General features: G+C 51.7%; 4 protein-coding genes and 1 pseudogene across 4 annotated transcripts; 4 read left to right on the forward strand and 1 right to left on the reverse strand.

Moving 5' to 3' along the window:
- Window positions 1-487: 487 nt before the first annotated feature.
- LOC100827248 (probable acyl-activating enzyme 1, peroxisomal) lies at window positions 488-2,898 on the forward strand. Its single transcript, XM_014897582.2, has 3 exons — window positions 488-654; window positions 764-1,180; window positions 1,274-2,898. Exons 1-3 carry the CDS (start codon window positions 616-618, stop codon window positions 2,747-2,749), a joined length of 1,932 nt encoding a protein of 643 aa, XP_014753068.1. The 5' UTR covers window positions 488-615; the 3' UTR covers window positions 2,750-2,898.
- A 42-nt stretch (window positions 2,899-2,940) lies between these two features.
- LOC100827552 lies at window positions 2,941-5,417 on the forward strand (annotated as a pseudogene).
- Window positions 5,418-5,592: 175 nt separating this feature from the next.
- LOC100827856 (probable acyl-activating enzyme 1, peroxisomal) lies at window positions 5,593-8,597 on the forward strand. The gene is made up of 2 exons (XM_003562082.4): window positions 5,593-6,434; window positions 6,924-8,597. Exons 1-2 carry the CDS (start codon window positions 5,919-5,921, stop codon window positions 8,382-8,384), a joined length of 1,977 nt encoding a protein of 658 aa, XP_003562130.1. The 5' UTR covers window positions 5,593-5,918; the 3' UTR covers window positions 8,385-8,597.
- A 220-nt stretch (window positions 8,598-8,817) lies between these two features.
- LOC100822585 (probable acyl-activating enzyme 1, peroxisomal) lies at window positions 8,818-10,975 on the forward strand. The gene has a single exon (XM_003558831.4). The coding sequence runs from the start codon at window positions 9,062-9,064 to the stop codon at window positions 10,748-10,750; it is 1,689 nt and encodes a 562-aa protein (XP_003558879.1). The 5' UTR covers window positions 8,818-9,061; the 3' UTR covers window positions 10,751-10,975.
- Window positions 10,976-11,190: 215 nt separating this feature from the next.
- On the reverse strand, window positions 11,191-19,861 carry LOC100823512. The gene is made up of 15 exons (XM_003558834.4): window positions 19,329-19,861; window positions 18,933-19,024; window positions 18,583-18,776; window positions 17,641-17,680; window positions 17,344-17,425; window positions 16,654-16,731; window positions 16,443-16,568; window positions 16,056-16,177; window positions 15,274-15,313; window positions 15,055-15,129; window positions 14,844-14,940; window positions 12,988-13,579; window positions 11,948-12,068; window positions 11,667-11,854; window positions 11,191-11,567 (listed from the first exon to the last, which is right to left on the reverse strand). The coding sequence occupies exons 1-15, from the start codon at window positions 19,601-19,603 to the stop codon at window positions 11,473-11,475; spliced, it is 2,217 nt and encodes a 738-aa protein (XP_003558882.2). The 5' UTR covers window positions 19,604-19,861; the 3' UTR covers window positions 11,191-11,472.
- Between the last annotated feature and the right edge of the window lie 378 nt (window positions 19,862-20,239).

A 20,239-nucleotide genomic window follows, 5' to 3' on the forward strand; every position in this document is an offset into this window, starting at 1 on the left:
TGTGAGGTGAGGGCATCTCCCTTTTTCAGAAAAAGAGCTAGATGTTTTCGAGAGCCATCCATGTTGTGCATGTGCATCTCCCTTTGAAAAAAACGGTTTTTGAGAGCCTGTGCAGGTTGGGAGAGAGAGGTCAGGACAACGTTTTCATGACATACTCCCCTCATTTCACAAAGTTTGGCGTATTTTGTTTCGTTAGGACATTGGTATGTGTTTTACATGCATGAAATTTATATCAATGGATTCGTCTTTAAAAGTTCTTTCTGCTGATCATGGTTTCGTATCATATAACCTACATATTGATAGAGTAATTCTTGGTCATAATGAAACAAAAATACGTCAAGTTTTGTGAAAAGGAGGGAGCAGTTAATTGCCATCTTCCAAACAAGCTCCTCCATAACCAGATCAACGATGTGGACAAGAGCGTGCCACTAATAATAGCAGATTGGTACATGATGAAGTTGGCACGTCTCTTCGCATCGCCCTTCAGTCCTTTGGAAGCAGTGTGTCAGTATAAATCAAGTTATATAGATCGAACTCAAGGAGGAGGAAGAGAAAGAACTCAGTATTGAATTGGTTTTCTACATACTGTCAAAAAGAAAAAAATTGGTGCTCGCCATGGCAAGCTTCGCGTATAATGGAAATGGAAGCATCAAGGTACATAGTAGGACGGTATAGGAGTTGGAGCATTCAAACTCAAATCAAAGAAAAGACTGAATGAATCATGTCGGCTCAAACGAAACGGCTGATCGATCTTCCGATGCAGGTTAGACCAGCCGTAGCGGGACACAGCCACGGCGGCCTGGCGGCGTCACGCGCCCTGCTGGGGGCCCGAGCCGCGCCTCTTCTTCTTCGCCGCCGCATGATCGGCGGCGGCGGATCAGCTTCGCTGCGCCGGCATCGGCATGAGCTCTGCCCGTTTGCTTTCCAGCCATGCCGCAGTCTCGCGGGGATGGATCAGGAGGAGGTGGTCGACATGGAGGCCGGAACGGTGCTGTGTGCGGCCAACTACGCGCCGCTGACGCCGATAAGCTTCATCGAGCGCGCCGCGGTGGTCTACGGCGGCCGCGCCGCCGTGGTCTACGGGGAGACGCGGCAGCAGACGTGGAAGGAGACCCGGGAGCGGTGCGTCCGCGTGGCCGCCGCACTGGCCACCAGGCTCGCCGTCGCCCGCGGTGACGTGGTGAGCGCCCATTAAATCTTTGGTAGTAGCAGCATGCCAGCAAAAATGGATGCTGGTTTATTTAAGTTAACGACGGCGTGAAGTGTTGTCCAGGTCGCTGTTCTGAGCCGGAACGTGCCGGCGATGTACGAGCTGCACTTCGCGGTGCCCATGGCCGGCGCGGTGCTCTGCACGCTCAACACGCGGCACGACGCCGCCATGGTGTCCACCTTGCTGGAGCACTCCGGCGCCAAGGTGTTCTTCGTGGAGTCGAGCCTTCTTGACGTCGGTCGAGCCGCCCTGAAGCGCCTAGCCGACTCGAAAACAGGCGCCGGGAGCCTTCCGGTACTCGTACCCATCTCAGACGATGGTGCCAGCTCTGGGGACGACGACGACGGCTCCAGCTGCACCGCGGACTACGAGGGTCTCATCGAGAACGCGCCTTCGGGGTTCGACATCCGATGGCCCCTGAACGAGCTTGACCCGATCGCGCTCAACTACACGTCTGGCACGACGTCACGGCCCAAGGGCGTGGTCTACAGTCACCGGGGCGCGTACCTCAACACCGTCGCGACTGTCCTCGCGTACGACATCACCGCCATGGCGACGTATCTATGGACTGTGCCGATGTTCCACGGCAATGGTTGGAACCTGCCGTGGGGCGTTGCCATGCAGGGTGGCACCAACATCTGCCTACGCCGCTTCACTGCGAAGGTTATCTTCGACAACATCGTGCTGCATAGGGTGTCACACATGGGCGGCGCGCCGACGGTGCTCAACATGATCATTAACGCGCCGACAGCGGACCGGAAGCCACTGCCCGGACCGGTGCGTGTTATGACGGCCGGCGCTCCACCACCGCAGCGTGTCATCATGGGGATGGAGGAGCTTGGCTTCATGGTGTACCAAATGTATGGTCTCACGGAGACGTATGGCCCGGCCACCGTCTGCACTTGGATGCCAGAGTGGGATGCCTTGCCAGCCGAGGAGCGTGCGCGACTAAAGGCGAGGCAAGGTTTCCACCACATCGCCATGCAAGACGTCGATGTTAAGAAGCTGGACACCATGGAGAGTGTGCCAAGTGATGGCAAGACGATGGGTGAGGTGATGTTCCGTGGCAACACCGTCATGAGAGGATACTACAAGGACATTGATGCGACCAAGGAATCAATGATCGGCGGGTGGCTCCACACAGGTGATCTTGCCGTGCGGAACCCGGACGGTTACATTCAGCTCAAGGACAGGGCCAAAGACATCATCATATCGGGCGGCGAGAACATAAGCTCAATTGAGGTAGAGTCAGTCATCTTCAGACACCCCGCTGTGCTTGAGGCAGCGGTCGTGTCGAGGCCGGATGACCACTGGGGGGAGACGCCATGCGCCTTCGTCAAATTGAAAACTGGCACCAATTCCACAGAAGCAGAGATCATTGACTTTTGCAGGGAGAGGCTACCTCATTACATGGCACCAAAGACGGTGGTGTTTGAGGATTTGCCGAAGACTTCTACAGGAAAAACACAAAAGTTTGTTCTCCGTGAGAGAGCCAGGGTTATGGGCAGCCTTACAAGGACCGACGGTTGCAAAATATAAGATTTTTTTTCCTGAATGGAACATTTGGGTGCACCGGTACTGTATGATTGTCCAACGGATTTGCTAATAAATATTCAATGGTTTCTCAGTTTGCGAACAATGTAATTCTTAAAACCAATTATTCACTCTCCTCGTGCTATTTCCCTTTACTCTGATGTTGCATGTTCTTGCTCTTCTTGTGCTCCTAGTCATGCCATTAGACTGTCATCTTTAAAGCTACTCCTTACCTTTGAATGCCCTCCTGGGCGATGACGTGGTGTGTGCGTCTGTCCTGCCGCGCTTCCGGCTTCAACCTTGGCCTTGGGTTTTGCAATCTCCAAAGCGTGAGCACGCAGCAAGCTGCGATTCCGTGATCCCGTGATCCATGGACCAAATCCCTCTCGGCGGAATCGCAGGCCATGAGAGCCGCGATACCCACCTGCTCCGTAAAATAATCCCACCACAGCGTCAGCAGACAGCAGCAGCATTGGATCAGCGCGGCCATTATTCTACTCCCTCCCACTCGGGTTATTATCCTGATCCTCTTCCTGATCTCGCCATCTGCGCCTCTACTTAGTTTCCAGCCATGCCGGTGCCAGTGCCGGAGCCGGCCTGCCGCGCGCGCGCGCGTACGTCCTCCTCGCCTAGCTGCTTCTACTTCTTCTCGCCCCCCCTCGGCATTCGCGCGCGTCGATCTCTGTCGACCTTTGGTCATGGAGGATGCCGGCACGGTGCCGTGCGCGGCCAACTACGCGCCGCTGACGCCGCTCAGCTTCATCGAGCGCGCCGCGGCCGTCTACGGCGGCCGCACCGCCGTGGGTCTACGGGGAGACGCGAGGCACACGTGGAAGGAGGCCCGCGACCGGTGCGTCCGCGTGGCCGCCGCGCTCGCCACCCGGCTCGGTGTCAACCGCCGCGATGTGGTGAGTTGCCTTTGGTGCTGCTTGTTTTGTAGTACTAGTACAACCTGCGTCTAAAGAGAAATTAGTCAAAAATTAATGGGAGCAGCAATTATTGATCTTCGTCATATCCCCAATACGGAAGGAGTACAACTGAAAAGCTAAGAATAGTGTACAAGATGAGATTTGCTGAAGAAAACCCGTAGATTCTAAAGCAAATGTGTCCCTAATCACAACACTGGTGTGCAGGTTGCTGTTCTCAGCCCGAACGTGCCGGCGATGTACGAGCTACACTTCGCAGTGCCCATGGCCGGCGCGGTCCTCTGCACTCTCAACACGAGGCACGACGCGGCCATGGTGTCTGCTTTGCTAAAGCACTCCGGCTCCAAGGTGTTTTTTGTTGAGTCAAGCCTCCTTGACGTCGCCAAAGGCGCGTTGAGGCGCATCACCGATCAATTAGGCACCACCAGCCTTCCGGTCCTCGTAACCATCTCAGACGAAACCAATGCTGGTGACTCCAGCCGTCGTGACTACGAATATGAGGATCTCATCAAGTACGCCCCTTCGGGGTTCGATATCCGGTGGCCGGTGAACGAACCGGACCCGATCACGCTCAACTACACGTCCGGCACGACGTCGCGGCCAAAGGGTGTGATCTACAATCATCGGGGCGCCTACCTCAACACCATCGCGACGGTCCTGGCGTATGACATCACCACCATGCTGACGTACCTATGGACCGTTCCGATGTTCCATGGCAATGGGTGGAATCTGCCGTGGGGTGTCGCCATGCAAGGGGGCACCAACATCTGCCTACATCACTTCACGGCCAAGGTCATCTTTAATAACATTGCACGACACAGGGTGTCGCACATGGGTGGCGCTCCGACGGTGCTCAACATGATCATCAGTGCACCGACCGGGGACCGGAAGCCGCTCCCGGGGACTACGCGTCATGACAGGTGGCGCACCACCTCCACCCCGCGTCTTCAATGAGATGGAGGATCTCGGCTTCGTAGTGTACCATGTCTATGGCCTCACGGAGACATGTGGTGCAGCCACCGTCCGCACATGGATGCCGGAGTGGGATGCATTGCCGGCCCATGAGCGCGCTCTCTTGAAGGCACGACAGGGGTTTCAGCACATCGCGATACAAGACATCGACGTCAAGAACTCGAAAACCATGGAGAGCCAGCCCTACGACGGGCAAACAGTGGGTGAGGTGATGTTTCGCGGCAACACCATCATGAGCGGATACTACAAAGACATTGACGCGACCAAGGAATCAATGGCCGGCGGGTGGCTGCATACCGGCGACCTAGCCGTGCGGCAGCCGGACGGTTGCATCCAGATCAAGGATAGGGCCAAGGACATCATCATATCGGGTGGAGAGAACATCAGCTCGACAGTGGTGGAGTCGGTGATCTCCAACCACCCAGCGGTGCTCGAGGCGTCGGTCGTGGCGAGGCCGGACGACCACTGGGGGGAGACACCATGCGCCTTCGTCAAGTTGAAGAATGGCACCAGTGTCACCGAAGCAGAGATCATAGGCTTCTGCAGGGACAGGCTGCCACATTACATGGCGCCGAAGACGGTGGTGTTCGAGGATCTGCCCAAGACTTCGACGGGGAAGACACAGAAGTTTGTTCTCGGTGAGAGGGCCAGGGTTACGGGCAGCCTAACAAAGACTAACAGTTGCAAGCTGTAAGTTTTTTTTTAATGGAACATTTCGGTGTATGTTTGCACAACGGATTTTCTAATCAATATTTGTCCGTTTTTCAGTTTGCCAACAATGGTATAATTCCCGTAATTCTATCTCGTTTCCTCAAAAAAAAAAAACACAGATAACTACGTTTTCAAGAATTCCCTCTGTCCAGGTAATGTCGTGTACTTACCAAGAAGACTAAATCAGACAATGTGTCAAGATCAGATCATTATCGGGGCCGGAGAACGTCACGAAAACTAATCAAGCGATAACCTCACATCACACGCATGCTATCGACGCTTGTCTTTTCCTTGCTGATCCAAAGAGGAGGGGAAAAAAGAGTATGAACGTCCCGTCAGAGCTCAGTCATCCACTGCGAGTCCTCCAGCGTTAGCCGGCACGTCAAAAATCACATGACAGAAGCTTGGTTCCTTTCCTTGCTTGCGTGCCCTTGGGGTTCGGATTTCGATAGAACCAACCCCTGTGATCGACTCCGTGTTCGATCAATCCACCGGTGTACGTATACCACCAGACCAGGAATATCTCTCAAGCCGAGCTTCACGCACTCACTGTCACAGGAGGCACCATGAGAGCCGCCGCGGCCCGTCTGCTCCGTAAACTAATCCCCCGCAGCGTCAGCAGAATCACCAGCAGCAGCATCGGATCAACGCCGGATTATTATTCTAATCCCCACTTGGATTATTCAATTCCCGGTCCCAATCTCGCCAGAGCGCGCCCGTTTACTTCGCTGCCACCATGCCTCCCTCGCGCTTCCTCATCGTCATCGCCTACTTCTTATTCTTCTCCCCTCCTTGGCTTCGTGTCTCTCTACTCCAGCCTTGTTGGAAGGGAAGCAGAGGCGGAGGCGGAGTTGGAGGTTCTGGACATGGACGCCGGCACGGTGCGCTGCGCGGCCAACTACGTGCCGCTGACGCCGATCAGCTTCATCGAGCGCGCCGCGGCCGTCTACGGCGACCGCGCCGCCGTGGTCTACGGGGAGGAGGCGCGGCGAAGGCAGTGGACGTGGAAGGAGGTCCGCGGCCGGTGCGTCCGCGTGGCCTCCTCGCTCGCCACACGCTTCGGCGTCAACCGCGGCGATGTGGTGAGTTAATCCACTCTGTTGCTGTCACCTGCTTCTGCTTCCATGTATCTTTCACCTACTGTTTCGTTTCTTGCTTGTTTTGTCCGTCTGTGTCTGTGACTGTATTTACAAGAGAGAATGGTCGAAATGATAGTGCAAGTACGTACTAGTCCGTCAGTGTTAGCTGTTTCTATCATTTAGTTGTAGTTCTCAATTGATGGAACGTACGGACCCTGCTGTGATTAATTTCTTGCAGCTTGACACTGACGCTTTCTAATGAGACTGTCATGCAAATAAGCCTTAGGCATGGGCAGTGGGCACAAGGGGTAGTTGGGCAAGGTTGTCAATCATGAGTGCAAATCATTTATTTTTCGGAGGTCCATGTGCATTCTACGGAATGGGGGTCCAAGCTAGATTAAAAAGAACGGAAATGGAGTGCAAAAGATGAGAAAAGAGTAGTGTAGAAGATGGGATTTTCTAATCACACTGACACCGCTGATGTGCGTGCAGGTTGCTGTTCTCTGCCCGAACGTGCCGGCAATGTATGAGCTACACTTTGCCGTTCCCATGGCTGGCGCTGTCCTCTGCACATTCAACACGAGGCACGATGCAGCCATGGTGTCCGCCTTGCTGAAGCACTCTGGCGCCAAGGTGTTCTTCGTCGATTCGAGCCTCCTCGGCGTCGGGAAAGCGGCGCTGAGGCGCCTTGCCGATCAATCAGGCGCTGCCAGCCTTCCAATCCTTGTAACCATCTCAGATGATGCCGACTCCGGTGACTCTGACCGTCGGGGAAATGAGTACGAGGTTCTCATCAAGAACGCCCCTTCTGGGTTCGATATCCGGTGGCCCCTGAACGAGCTTGACCCGATCGCGCTCAACTACACGTCTGGCACGACGTCGCGGCCCAAGGGTGTGATCTACAACCACCGGGCCACCTACCTCAACACCATCGCAACGGTACTCGCCTACAACATCACCACCATGCCGACGTACCTGTGGACCGTGCCGATGTTCCACTGCAATGGCTGGCACCTGCCGTGGGGCGTCGCCATGCAGGGCGGCACCAACATCTGCCTGCACCACTTCACGGCCAAGGTCATCTTCGACAACATCGCACGGCACAGGGTGACGCATATGGGCGGCGCACCGACAGTGCTCAACATGATCATCAACGCGGTGATAGCGGACCGAAAGCCGCTGCCGGGGACGGTGAGCGTCATGACAGGCGGGGCACCGCCTCCACCCCACGTCCTGAACGGGATGGAGGATCTCGGCTTCATAGTGCACCATGTCTATGGCCTCACAGAGACGCACGGTCCAACCACCGCCTGCACGTGGATGCCGGAGTGGGACGTGTTGCCGGCTGGGGAGCGTGCTCAGTTGAAGGCACGACAAGGGGTAAATCACATCGGTATGCAAGACGTCGACGTCAAAAGCCCGGACACCATGAAGAGCGTACCCCACGACGGCCAAACGGTGGGCGAGGTGATGTTTCGTGGCAATACCATCATGAGCGGCTACTACAAGGACATCAACGCGACCAAGGAATCCATGGCCGGCGGGTGGTTGCACACCGGTGACCTTGCCGTGCGGCACCCGGACGGGTACATCGAGCTCAAAGACAGGGCCAAGGACATCATCATATCGGGGGGTGAGAACATCAGCTCGATTGAGGTGGAGTCGATGATCTTCAGCCACCCGGCGGTACTCGAGGCGGCAGTCGTGGCGAGGCCGGACGACCATTGGGGGGAGACGCCATGCGCCTTCGTCAAGCTGAAGGACGGTGCCAATGCCACGGAAGCAGAAATCATAGGCTTCTGCAGGGAGAGGTTGCCGCACTACATGGCGCCCAAGACGGTGGTGTTCGAAGATTTGCCCAAGACATCGACAGGTAAGACCCAAAAGTTTGTCCTCCGGGAGAAGGCCCGGGCAATGGGCAGCCTGACAAAGACGGGAAACAGCAAACTGTAAACTTTGTTTTCCTTGTTGGAAGGAACATTGTTGTATGATTGCACAACGCTTTCGCAGAGATTGCGATGTTGTCGTGTGATGTATGTCACTTTGCCTGGCGTCCTAACAGGCAAAACACTTGCAATTGCCTGCAGCGTTCGTCAGCGCAATGACGCTGCATTTCTTGCAAGTAGCTTCGAAACAACGGCGCTAATCGATGGGCTGTTTTTGCAACACCACCTCGCTCGATGTTTGGGCTTCATTTGTAAAGCCTGGCCCGCTTTATTTTCCAAAAAAAAAATGGCCCGGAATACTGTTTCAGTCTCGATCAACGCTCTTGTCGCTTGGCACAAACCAAACTGCACAAGGCAGTTTTCAATCACTGGAAAAAGGATCCCACTGGGATGCTGTGCTTGTTTCAATCTACTAGCAATACTATAATTAGTGATAATTGAACACATGGAGAGTAGAGGAAAAAGAAAGATTGCCGACTATACTTGGCACTTAATTTAGTGCGCTCTTTCTTGATCTAATCGCCAAAGATGCCTCACTCTCTTGATCAATTTGTACTGTAGTACGGAGCATATGTTCCATGCTACACACTACGGTCTATACTGGACTAATCTGATGAATAATCAGTCTACCTGTCATCCTTAGCCCCGATCAAGAACCCCTTGGCCGGGAGATCCCACTTCGCCATGGAAGGCACGGTGAGGTGCGCCGCGAACCACGCTCCTCTGACGCCCCTGAGCTTCCTGGAGCGCGCCGCGCTCGTGTACGGGGCGCGCACCGCCGTCGTCTTCGGCGAGAAGGAGTACTCGTGGCGTCAAACCCGGGAGCGGTGTCTCGCGGGCGCTTCAGCGCTCGCGCGCCTCGGCGTCGGCCGCCGGGACGTGGTGGCGGCTCTGGCCTCGAACACGCCTGCCATGTACGAGCTGCACTTCAGCGTTCCCATGGCCGGCGCCGTGCTGTGCACGCTCAACACCCGGCACGACGCGGCCATGGTGTCCGTCCTCCTGCAGCACTCCGGCGCCAAGGTGTTCCTCGTCGAGTCCCAGTTCCTCGCCCTCGCGCGCCACGCCCTGGCTCTCCTCGCCGAATCCAACAACAACAAGAACAAGCCGCCCCTGCTCGTCACGATCGGCATCGGCAACGCCGATGGCGGCGAGGCCGAGCCGGAGTACGAGGCGCTGCTGAGGAGCGCGCCGGGCGGGTTCGGCATCAGGTGGCCGGCGGACGAGCTGGACCCGATCTCGCTCAACTACACTTCCGGGACGACGTCGAGGCCCAAGGGCGTGGTGTACAGCCACCGGGGCGCGTACCTCAACTCGCTGGCCACGGCGCTGGCCAACGAGATGCGCGCCATGCCGGTCTACCTCTGGACCGTGCCCATGTTCCACTGCAACGGCTGGTGCATGGTCTGGGCCACGGCGGCGCAGGGCGGCACCAGCGTGTGCATGCCCGGCAGCGCCAGCGGCATGTCGCCCAAGGGCATCTTCGACCACATCGCGCGCCATAAGGTGACCAACATGGGCGGCGCCCCCACGGTGCTCGGCATGATCGTGAACGCGCCGGCGTCGGAGCAGACGCCGCCGTTGCTGGCGAGCAAGCGGGTGCGCATCTCGACGGGCGGCGCGCCCCCGCCGCCGCACGTGCTGGCCAAGATGGACGAGCTCGGGTTCGACGTGGTTCACGGGTACGGGCTCACGGAGACGTACGGCCCGGCGACGCTGTGCGTGTGGAAGCCCGAGTGGGACGCGCTGCCGGCTGCGGAGCGCGCCCGGATCAGGGCGCGCCAGGGCGTGCCGCACGTGATGCTGGACGGGCTGGAGATCAAGGACCCGGTGACCATGGAGACAGTACCTTCCGACGGGCGCGCCGTGGGCGAGGTGATGCTCAGGGGAAACACGGTGATGAGCGGGTACTACAAGGACGCGGCGGCCACGGCGGAGGCCATGCGCGGCGGGTGGCTGCGCACGGGGGACCTTGGCGTGCGGCACCCCGATGGGTACGTCCAGCTCAAGGACAGGTCCAAGGACATCATCATATCCGGCGGCGAGAACATCAGCTCCATCGAAGTGGAGTCGGCGCTGTTCGGCCACCCGGCGGTGCTTGACGCCGCCGTGGTGGCCAGGCCGGATGATCACTGGGGCGAGACGCCGTGCGCGTTCGTCACGCTCAAGGAAGGAGCGAGTGCGACAACGACGGCGCACGACATTATTGAGTTCTGCCGGGCTCGGCTGCCGCGCTACATGGCGCCGAAGACTGTGGTGTTTGCCGACGAGCTGCCCAAGACTTCCACCGGCAAGACGCAGAAGTATGTTCTCAGGGAGAAGGCCAGGGCCATGGGAAGCCTGCCTAAGCAAGGCAGAAGAAGCAAGCTGTAACATATGACAGCTGCAGTTTCATCAGACTCGTATCACGTACGTTTGCCGAGATGAGAACATCCTCTACCCTTTCTTCTTCTCTTGTGGTCTTGTTATAGAAAAAGAACATCTACTACTTTAATTTTACATGATATGGGCAATTTGCTTGTTACCAGCTATTGCCAGTACCCTGTACTCGTTACACACCAAACAAATAAAATGCCTTGAAACTCCTGTATGCCAAAACAGCTCAAAAGCAGTACACAGAAAGTGTACCAATGAACAGTCAAGAAAGGGAGACCATTCCATGCGCTTTCGAGTTTAGACGTTTCTAACAATTATTCTCATGTAAACTAAAGCCTGATCAGTATTGTACCATCAAGGAAGGTGGGCGCAACATGATTGGACGTAATGAAATTCGTGAAAGACAAGAAAGAAATGACATTTGTGACAGGAAGGTATGAGTCACGAAGCCGTGTGCTCTTGGGATTTTTATTGGAACTATCGAATCTAACGAGCACAATGCATTTCGAGATGCAAACGTTACACATATATCATTGCTTTATTCAGGCAACTATACAAAGTGCCACTCATTCTCTAGAAGAATAGTCGAAACAAAAAAGCTCGATAAGCCGGTCATCGAAATTTATGTTACAACAACAATCACATCAGTTGAGAAATTTATATGCTATTGGGAATTTTCTTCAAAATATATATACCATCTAGAGTTGTCATCTTCAATATCAAAGGAAGCAGATCAAGATCAGCACCATGTGGAAGGAGATAGCTACCATCATCCACATGGACCCCGAGAACTCGGACCTCTCAGATCCTGAGTCTGCAATACCAACCATCAGAGACATGTCAAACTACTGAATCATATAAACCAGCCACTCAGAGCCTAAGAGGGACAGTAAGTTTATAGGTTTCTACTTACTCTGGCAAGCCGTTGTCTGGTTGCTTACAAGAGTCGTCTGTATGCTGAGGGATGAGCTGTTGGAATAACCACTGTAAGCACACGTCGTGGATCCACAACCAGTGCCGTTTGTTTGCCCAAGCTTCAGTGTTCCGTTGCATGGCGGCACTGCTGGGCACCCCTTGCCTTGCGTGGAGGTGCAATTTAGCCTGGTCGCATGGAAAAGAAATGATTATTTTCCAGGTCACTTCTTGAGAAACAGCTCAGGAGATATGGAAGCAAAAGGGAGCTTAGTAGCCTACTGGTAGGTGTTTGAACTGCAGCTGCACTGGATGCAGTCCTGCGCTGTGAGCGCATAAGCTCCATTCGGGAGGCGCAGCAGATTATGATCAGCCGAAGTACTGCTGATGGACGAAGCGCAAACTGAGTAATACCAAATTCCACGAGTAGTTAATATCAGATTCAGAATATCACTTCGTTTATGTTCATATGTGGCTTTTTCATGGACCATATGAGTAGTAGTCAAAGGATCCATCTAAATATCTTCAACAATGTGTGAGCAGTCAGAGTCAGCTTTCTGGATCATAGTTCTGTGACCAAAAGTCAGACAGTTTGTCCGGAGACAGCAACAGCTAACAACCAATTAAACAAGGCCAAAGAGTGCAGCAGCAATTCAAGGTTCGGAGCTTATTTCTTCAACAAATTTCACAACAGATACATTTTCTTGCTGTTTACTTTTAATATTCTGCCCTGGCACACACGATGGACATATAACGACATTTCTAAAAGCTTCAGTAACTGAAACATGTGTGCAGCGATCTTATCTTGTGCAACTCACCAAGTCATCATCAATCGACTATTTTGAATAAAGCTCCACCCAAGAGGACCATGGCTCAAGTTCATTGAAGAGGTGTAGTACACACTAGATCTTATAGAGTACTAATTAGTAGCATCTTGCAATAATTTATCATTACTGCATTCTCGATTACCTATTTTCAATCAGAACTGACTCTGAAGCTCCATAGGCTAAAATAATTAAACAACGAAATATAACTATGGAGCACTACTTTTTCTCAGTTTCCCCTTGCCCCAGGTCATGCATGCAGTAGTCCATAATTAACCCATTAGTTTATCCCATCCTAACTCCTACTGTGGTGAAGTACTACTGTATCAGTCTACTGGCAAGCTGCATCACAAACTTATTTCAGTCCATAACCTGAGTACTTGCCAGAAAAACGTTCCAATTACTACTACATGTGTTGATTAATTGAGGCATATGTGTGTTACATTAAGAGGAAAACAAGTAGTAGTACTCTTGGAGAAGTATAGGAGTAGTACTTACCAGGGAGCGGGACATCAAGAATCTGGCCCTGGAGAAGGTTCTTGGGGTCGGCGATCTTATTGAGAGTCACCAGCGTGGACTCCAGCACCCCGAACTTGGCGGCCATCCCGGAGGTGGTCTCCCCGGCGGCGACGGTATGAGCGTAGTGCAAGACGTCGGAGCCCAAAACCTGGTCGCAGCTGCAGGGCAGCGGGATCCAGAGCTTCTGGCCGACGCCAATCTGGTCGGGTTTGGGGATGTTGTTGGCGTCGGCGATCTCCTGGAAGGTGACGAAAGCGTCGAACACGTTGCGTGCGATGGCGTCCATCCAGTCGTTAGGCTGGACGGTGTAGACGGGGACGCGGTCGGACCGGCCGACGACGCTAGCGCCGTTGCCGGCGGCGGCGCAGAGGCAGCGGAAGGGGATGCGGACGGTGGCCTTGGCGGGGACGCGGGCGGTGGAGGGGGTCGTGGCGGGGAGGTTGTTGGCGCCGAGGAGGTCGGCCAGGGTGGAGGTGTTGAAGCGGGCGAGGAGCTCGCCGTAGGTGGTGGCGTTGGGGGCCACGTAGCCGATGGCGGACTGGCAGGTGCTGCCTTGGGCGGCGCAGGTGAAGTTGGCCGCGGAGGCGGTGCCGGCCAGGAAGAGGAGGAGGAGGAGGACGGCGGCCGGCGCGGCGAGGTTGGCCGGTGGGGACGGCAGCGCCATCATTGCGGCTTTGGAGGTGGAAGAAGCGAAACTTGGAGGTGAGGAATGGGAATGCGGGGTGGAGTTTGACTGCCGCGTTGACGCGGGTGGAAGAGGATGCTCTTGCTCGGCAGCTCACCTCCGGAGCACGGCTTAAGTAGTTGTGCCGCACGTTCTTTTACTAAGTTTGGTTCGGAACTGATAAATTTGCGCAACTGCGGGATCATCCATCTCACTTACATGCGTATGTCGCTGGTTCGTGTTACTATTTTAATAATGGCCGTAACATATTTGTGGTAACATGTTTTATATACTCATTGTATCTTGAAAAATGTGATGTGATGATAGTTACTTCAACTCTTTTTTTTCTCATTAATAACCTGACACATCACCAAAATTGTTTAGTTGGCATTTTAATACCACCTTTGTTACTCCCACTATGATTAGTCTACAGACACAAACAAGAGTGAACCTTTGCATTGCACGTGTCAAAAAAAGATGTTGCAAGACGTTTTTACAGCACCCCGCCATGTCCTACGTCTACGATTGTTTTGTTTCACAATTTTACGACGCTCCAGCGCGACTCGACCAAAACGCGTTTGACGTGGTACCTGGACTTCCATGCTCACGAAAGAGAAAGCAGGGAAAACGATAGGACTAACCGTCTGCAAACAGGTCAATGGGGACTGGGCTTCCAAGTTTGAACAGAGGGCGGCCAAGACCATTTGACTGGCTGGCTAAGCTAGCCGGATGCGACGAAAATGGCAACGCCGTGACCTCGACGTCTCCAGTGGCGTCCACGTCAGTACATCATCACGAGCTAAACCTCGGAACGCGTCCATACGATTGAGAACTTTCTCCTTACCAGTTGGGACACCCATAACAACCTGATCCTCATGATTACTGATTTTTTTGCGAGCAGTCTATCGTTTATTTCACCTAATTTGTCAGAAAACAGTTAGAGAAAGCGGAAGGGGAAAGACATAAGAATCAAGGAACCAATGAAAAGTGAGACTGCGCTTGATCTCCTTTTTTCTACAAAGAATGTTTCACTTGCAGGCAAAAAATGGGAGCCTGGACAGAATGGTCACTTGTAACGCGCGCTACTGCTAAATGTAACTCACTACATGGATGAAGAAGGTAATGTGCCGGGTGGATCATCTGTGTGCTGGGGCGAAGAGCTGAAGTCAATAGTTGGGAATACTCCAGGTGGCCTTTCAACAGGTTGTATCGACAACAGTTGCGTGGAATCTCCAACCACATCAGCCCACCCATAGTGAGGCTCGGCCCTAGTAGACAAAATGCACAAATCTATGAGATTTGACCTTAGGAATTTTTACTGATGATCTTATCTGAAACTGTTCTGGAATTGGCATACAGCTTTGAAGAAAAGAAGATCTTACTCGTAGCATGTCTCCTCGTCAACAACAAGATCCCAGCTCTCACCGGTTGTGCTCTTCCCATATTTATGAACTTTCCTGTAATACAATAAAAATGGGTTTCACTAGGGAACTACTAGGTTCAGATGTTCTTTCCTTTTGCGATGAGTTTTCAGTCCAGATCTTAATGCCAAGTATCATTGAAATAAAAAATGTAAGTCAGAAAATCATGATGGAACATACCCATTGCCATAGTGCTCTTCTCCCCAAGTTCTTGACCAGCCTGGAAGTTTCAAACAAGATAATTAGCTGTCTATGCCAATAGAATGATTCCTGTGTATACTACACGCACCTTTATGTTGGAGAACAAAATATTCAGCGTTATTTCGAATAAACTAAAGTATTAAGGATCTCAGTTGGTAATGTACACGTCAACCACGGGATACTCAAGTAGTTAGTGGAAGTGCTACTTCTGTTGTGAAAAGAACTTTTTGGTCAATAGGACAGATAACACCTTAGCTAGCTACACAAGTCACACACACAACAGACGTGGCTGTATATACATGTTAGGGGGTGCTAATTGATGAAACCTTCTTTAGAACTATACTCCTGAATAAAGTAGTGGACACCTGAAGGGAATGAGAAAAGTTTTTTTATTGCCAACCAAAGAGAAGAGACTATCATGCCTGATTAGGCAAAACTGCAGAAGAAAGTTTTTTTTTTCTGGTGTAGTACTTTCCAGAACAAGACCTTTGTAATGCAGTACAGATTTTGGTGCAAAATAACGGCATATAGCTATGACACAATCCCATGATATTGATATGTCTATGTTTTATCATGTACTTCCTCAGTTCCTAAATACTTGTCGTGGTTTTAGTGCAAATTATACTTGTCGTGGTTTTAGTGCAAACACTAAAACCACGACAAGTATTTAGGAACGGAGGGAGTAAATGACTGGTATCCAGAAGAGAACAATGCTATCAGCAAAATGCACATTGCGCATGTTTAATGGTGATGGAACTTACGGTCACCACCAATAGATGCATGCCATGTCTCCCCTTGTCGAGAACCAATTCCAGCAAAGAACTTCTCTTCCCATTTGTCTCCCCATCTGGTGCCTAAGTCTGTCTCTGCCCACTTATCTGTCCTGTAAGACCATCCATACCATGCAACAGTTATCAATCTCCATTGTATGAAGCACATCGGTAAGTACTGCAGGTTTTGGTCATGCTCAGTCAAGCAGACAAAGTACATCCATAACAAATCAACCATCTCATGGAAGTCAAATTTAAATTGTAAACTACAAATTAGACCTAATATACTCCCTTGATTACATAAATTCAGACAAAACATTAATGCAGGTGGAAAGGTGGTTCTTTTACAGGAACATAGGTCAAGCTAAAGAGGCTCACCATTTCAATACCGAGCCACGCCCATCATAATGTTCACCCCACCTCTCCCACCAGGACTGCTCATTTAACCTTCCATATTTATGTGCACCTTTTTCTGTCCAGCCCTTGGCATCATATTTCTCCCACCTGTGAGAGAGAATTAACACATCAAAATAACAGTTTGCACAACATTTGCAACCAGACCTAAACAAAAACATAATGTGACTCTTACCACTTCTCATACCACCCAGCATTTTCTGCCCCGGATTTAGCTTGCTTCTCTGCACTCCTCTCAATTCTTGCAAGATTGCTGCGTTCCAGAATTTAAGAATGTTAAACACTGCAGATTCATATTTATAGCTGGTTGGCTCTGTAATTATCTTAACATTCCAGTACATTACTGTGATCAATATTATGAATAGAGTGATATAGTGACACTCGACAGTTTTGGTGTTCCAGGCAATACGCTAAGGGTTTGAAGCTACCGCACCAACCAGCTCTTTGCCCACTACCAAGTGCTATCTGAACTGAAAATGGGAAGTGTGCTGGAGAGGAAGGAGAAACAGAGCATTCGACTATTGGACGAAAACGAGTGTGCTAAGACAGGATGCCAAAACAAGTAAGAAAAGGATACCGCAACTTGTTCAGGAAGTCCAGTCTTTGTAGATTTGATATCCACATGACACTTGGGTGACATGTCGGAGAAAAGTTAAAGCTGGCCTGTGTGGTTGCAGTAATCGTCTATTATCGCTATCTTAAGTTCTATGCCCGCATAATCGTAAATACAACTACGGTGTTAACAACGAGTTTCCAAATTAGCTGTCCATCAGAAAAAAAGCGACAAGGAATGCCATAGGGAACTCTTTCAACTAAAGTAACTAAATGTGCAAGAGCTTTTATGTATTACTTAAGCGGGATTCACCTCCATTCGTCTTGGTGCAGAACTTCTTTCCATTTTTCCCACCAAGAGTCACCCTCCGCGTTCTTCCCAGATTTCTCCGCACCTAAGGCATTGGAATCGTGTAAGAAGTCAAGCCATAGTGATAATAAATATATAAAGTTTAAAAATCAAGCCGGTCAACACAGAACAATTTCTTTATTAGTGCCTAACCAATTAAATCCTTACATAATTTAACAACCACAAAGAATATGCATCACTCTAAAATTTAAAAGCAAATATGTCTTAACAGAGCCTCTATTATAAAGAGTAATTACGTACCTAGCTCCTTGTATCCAGTCCAATCACTTTTCTCCCACCACTGCCACATAGAGTAACAATATTGAGATATGTTAACAACACATTAAATGGTATGAATATGATTGCAGAAATCATAAGCTCCTAAGGATCAGTTAACAACTCTCAATGACAAAGAATGATAGAATGCTTCACTATCTGTGCTAATCCATACATACTTGAGCTACAGCCTTGGGACACAATATTTTCCACTGGACTGAAATGCCTATTGCTAACACTAGTATATAACTAGCAAGACAAGGGAAAGACAACGCAAGAAGGTTCTCCAGTAGGATGATTGCAAAGTGCGCTACTTGGGTACATCACTGGCAAGTATTACATGGACAGGGCAGCCAACCTTTATCGGAGTGCCAAAGAAGTGTTTTGTGCCCCATGGGCAAGGCAATCTCAGATTAGGTTGAAGTGTAAACAAGCCAAGGAGCAGCACAATAAGTAACACTGGGAGTGGGTGAGTAAAGCTCTTCAAGATAGATTATTGTCTAATATCAATAAACATGTTGGGAGAATTAGCTTTTCATGTCGGGGGAGGATTTGTCATAAAAAATTTAAGTTGCATTTGGTAGAGTGCAAGTTGGAAACACCGAACAATACCTGACCAGTTGCAAGACCCTATAAATTTTTCCTATGCTAGCAGAGTGATGCTACAGGAGTGTAGAGAAAAGCAACATTACTGTTCAGCTTGAATGCTCAACGGATACATTAGAAATTGCTTGTTCTTTTCCTAAACTGAACTCTTGCAATTATGTAACAATGGTACATGCATAAGGAATTAAAGAACGATGTGTCGTACACACAAGCCTCAAGCCTCACAGCAAATAAATTAAAGCTACCGACTTGCTACCAAGGGATATCACTCGCCAACATGGAATATGATACATCATGATAAGTAAAGCAACAAGAACATACAGTCTCTTTCCATTCAACGGAACCATCATGAGTCTGTCCTCCCATCCTAGCCCAGCGGCTACGGTACCCATTCTCGCCAACATCTTCTCCGCTCTCCCTATACCAGGTGCTTCCATCTTCATTTGTCCCAGATTCCTTCACTGCTTCATCCAGCAGGTTGATTCCCCATTCCTTCTCACTAGCAATACCAGTGTCTATAAGGCAGGTGCCAAAGAAAGACATGCATTTCCTTAGCAAAGCAGAAAAGGTACATTTCAAGTACAACAAGTTGGGGGCGTTTCATTTGCAAATACACAGGCATTTCTCTATGAATTACATTCCAGAATTGAAAGTGTCAGCAAGGAACCGACCTCTCTTGGGCGGGGTGTCGCGGGACTGAGGAGCCGGCCCTCTTGGCGTGCACCGTGGATAGAAATCGTGCTGCTTGGGCTGCCTTCTAGAACTATACTAGTAAACAAAAAGAAATTATATCAAAATCTCATTCCCTACACAAACACTAGTAGCATTCCGGCAACATCAGAAACATATGCTTTAACCCCACACTACATGAAACTTCTGTCGAAAGCATAGGCACGTTAAACTGTACAGAAAGGAAAATAATAATACAGACATTGGTATAGACAAAGGACTCATGATTGTAAGTGGCAACCTGCAAATGCGAGGCCTGAGATAAGTGTATCTACACAAAAATGGTAATGTAAATCCTAGAAGCTCAGTGCAGTGGGCGAGCCGCCGCGGGCACGTACCGAGGGGAAGGGAACGGGAGTGAGGGCGTGACGGTGAGTCCGACGCGCCGCCGGCCCCGGGCGGCGGCGGGTTTGTTCCCGTCGGCGCGCCGCTCCTCGGCGCGCTCAGGGGAGGCCGCCGCGGCCGCCTTGGTGGCGAGCCGGCTCCGCGGCGGCTCCAGCCGGGCGTAGCAGCAGCAGCGGATCGCGCGCGCGGCGCCACGCACGGGCCGTCGCGGCCATGGCGCGGCCAGATCGAACGGCGGCGCCACGAGGCCCCTGGAGCACGCGGTCATCTCCTCCTCACGGCCGCGGGCGGCGAGCGGGAGTGGCGGCGGAGACCGGCTCAGTGGCGGGAGCAGTGGGGCGGAGGGGAGGGCTTTATAAGGGCGTGGCGGAGGCGGAGCGGGCGTCGCATCTCTCTCCGCCTGTCACGCCAGCCCGCCGAGCGAGCGAGCTCGCTCGAGTGCGAGAGCGACGGGTGATTTTGCTCGCGGAAACAGGGGGGAAGACGGGACAGGATTGGAACGGCGGATACCTTTTTTTTTGTCGAGGGATTTTTATTCCGGTTTTGTTTTTCGGAGATCTTGGCAGAGGGGGATGGATGGGTTGAGACTTGAGAGGAGGGAGACGAAGGGTGGTGCGACTGGCATATGGGTCCCGTCTGTCGGTGTCCATCCAGATCGTCAGCGGGAGAGGATGCGATGTTCCCGGTGGGACCACCACGGCAGCTCTGCGTCTGCGCGTGCGTTCGGGGCTTTGGGTTTGGGAAATCTCTCCCCGTCCGTTTTAGTTTTTTTTTTTCATTGAAATCAGAGTAGTTCAGATCACACCCAAGATGTTCTGCAGAGGAATAATAAAAGAGCCGCTAGAAACCCCTGGACGGCCAACAACTTAAAACTCGTACGAAATCTATTACAGGTCCGTTTTGG

The sequence above is a fragment of the Brachypodium distachyon genome, chromosome 1 (assembly GCF_000005505.3).
Source record: "Brachypodium distachyon strain Bd21 chromosome 1, Brachypodium_distachyon_v3.0, whole genome shotgun sequence".
In the NCBI taxonomy this organism is placed as follows: domain Eukaryota; kingdom Viridiplantae; phylum Streptophyta; class Magnoliopsida; order Poales; family Poaceae; genus Brachypodium; species Brachypodium distachyon.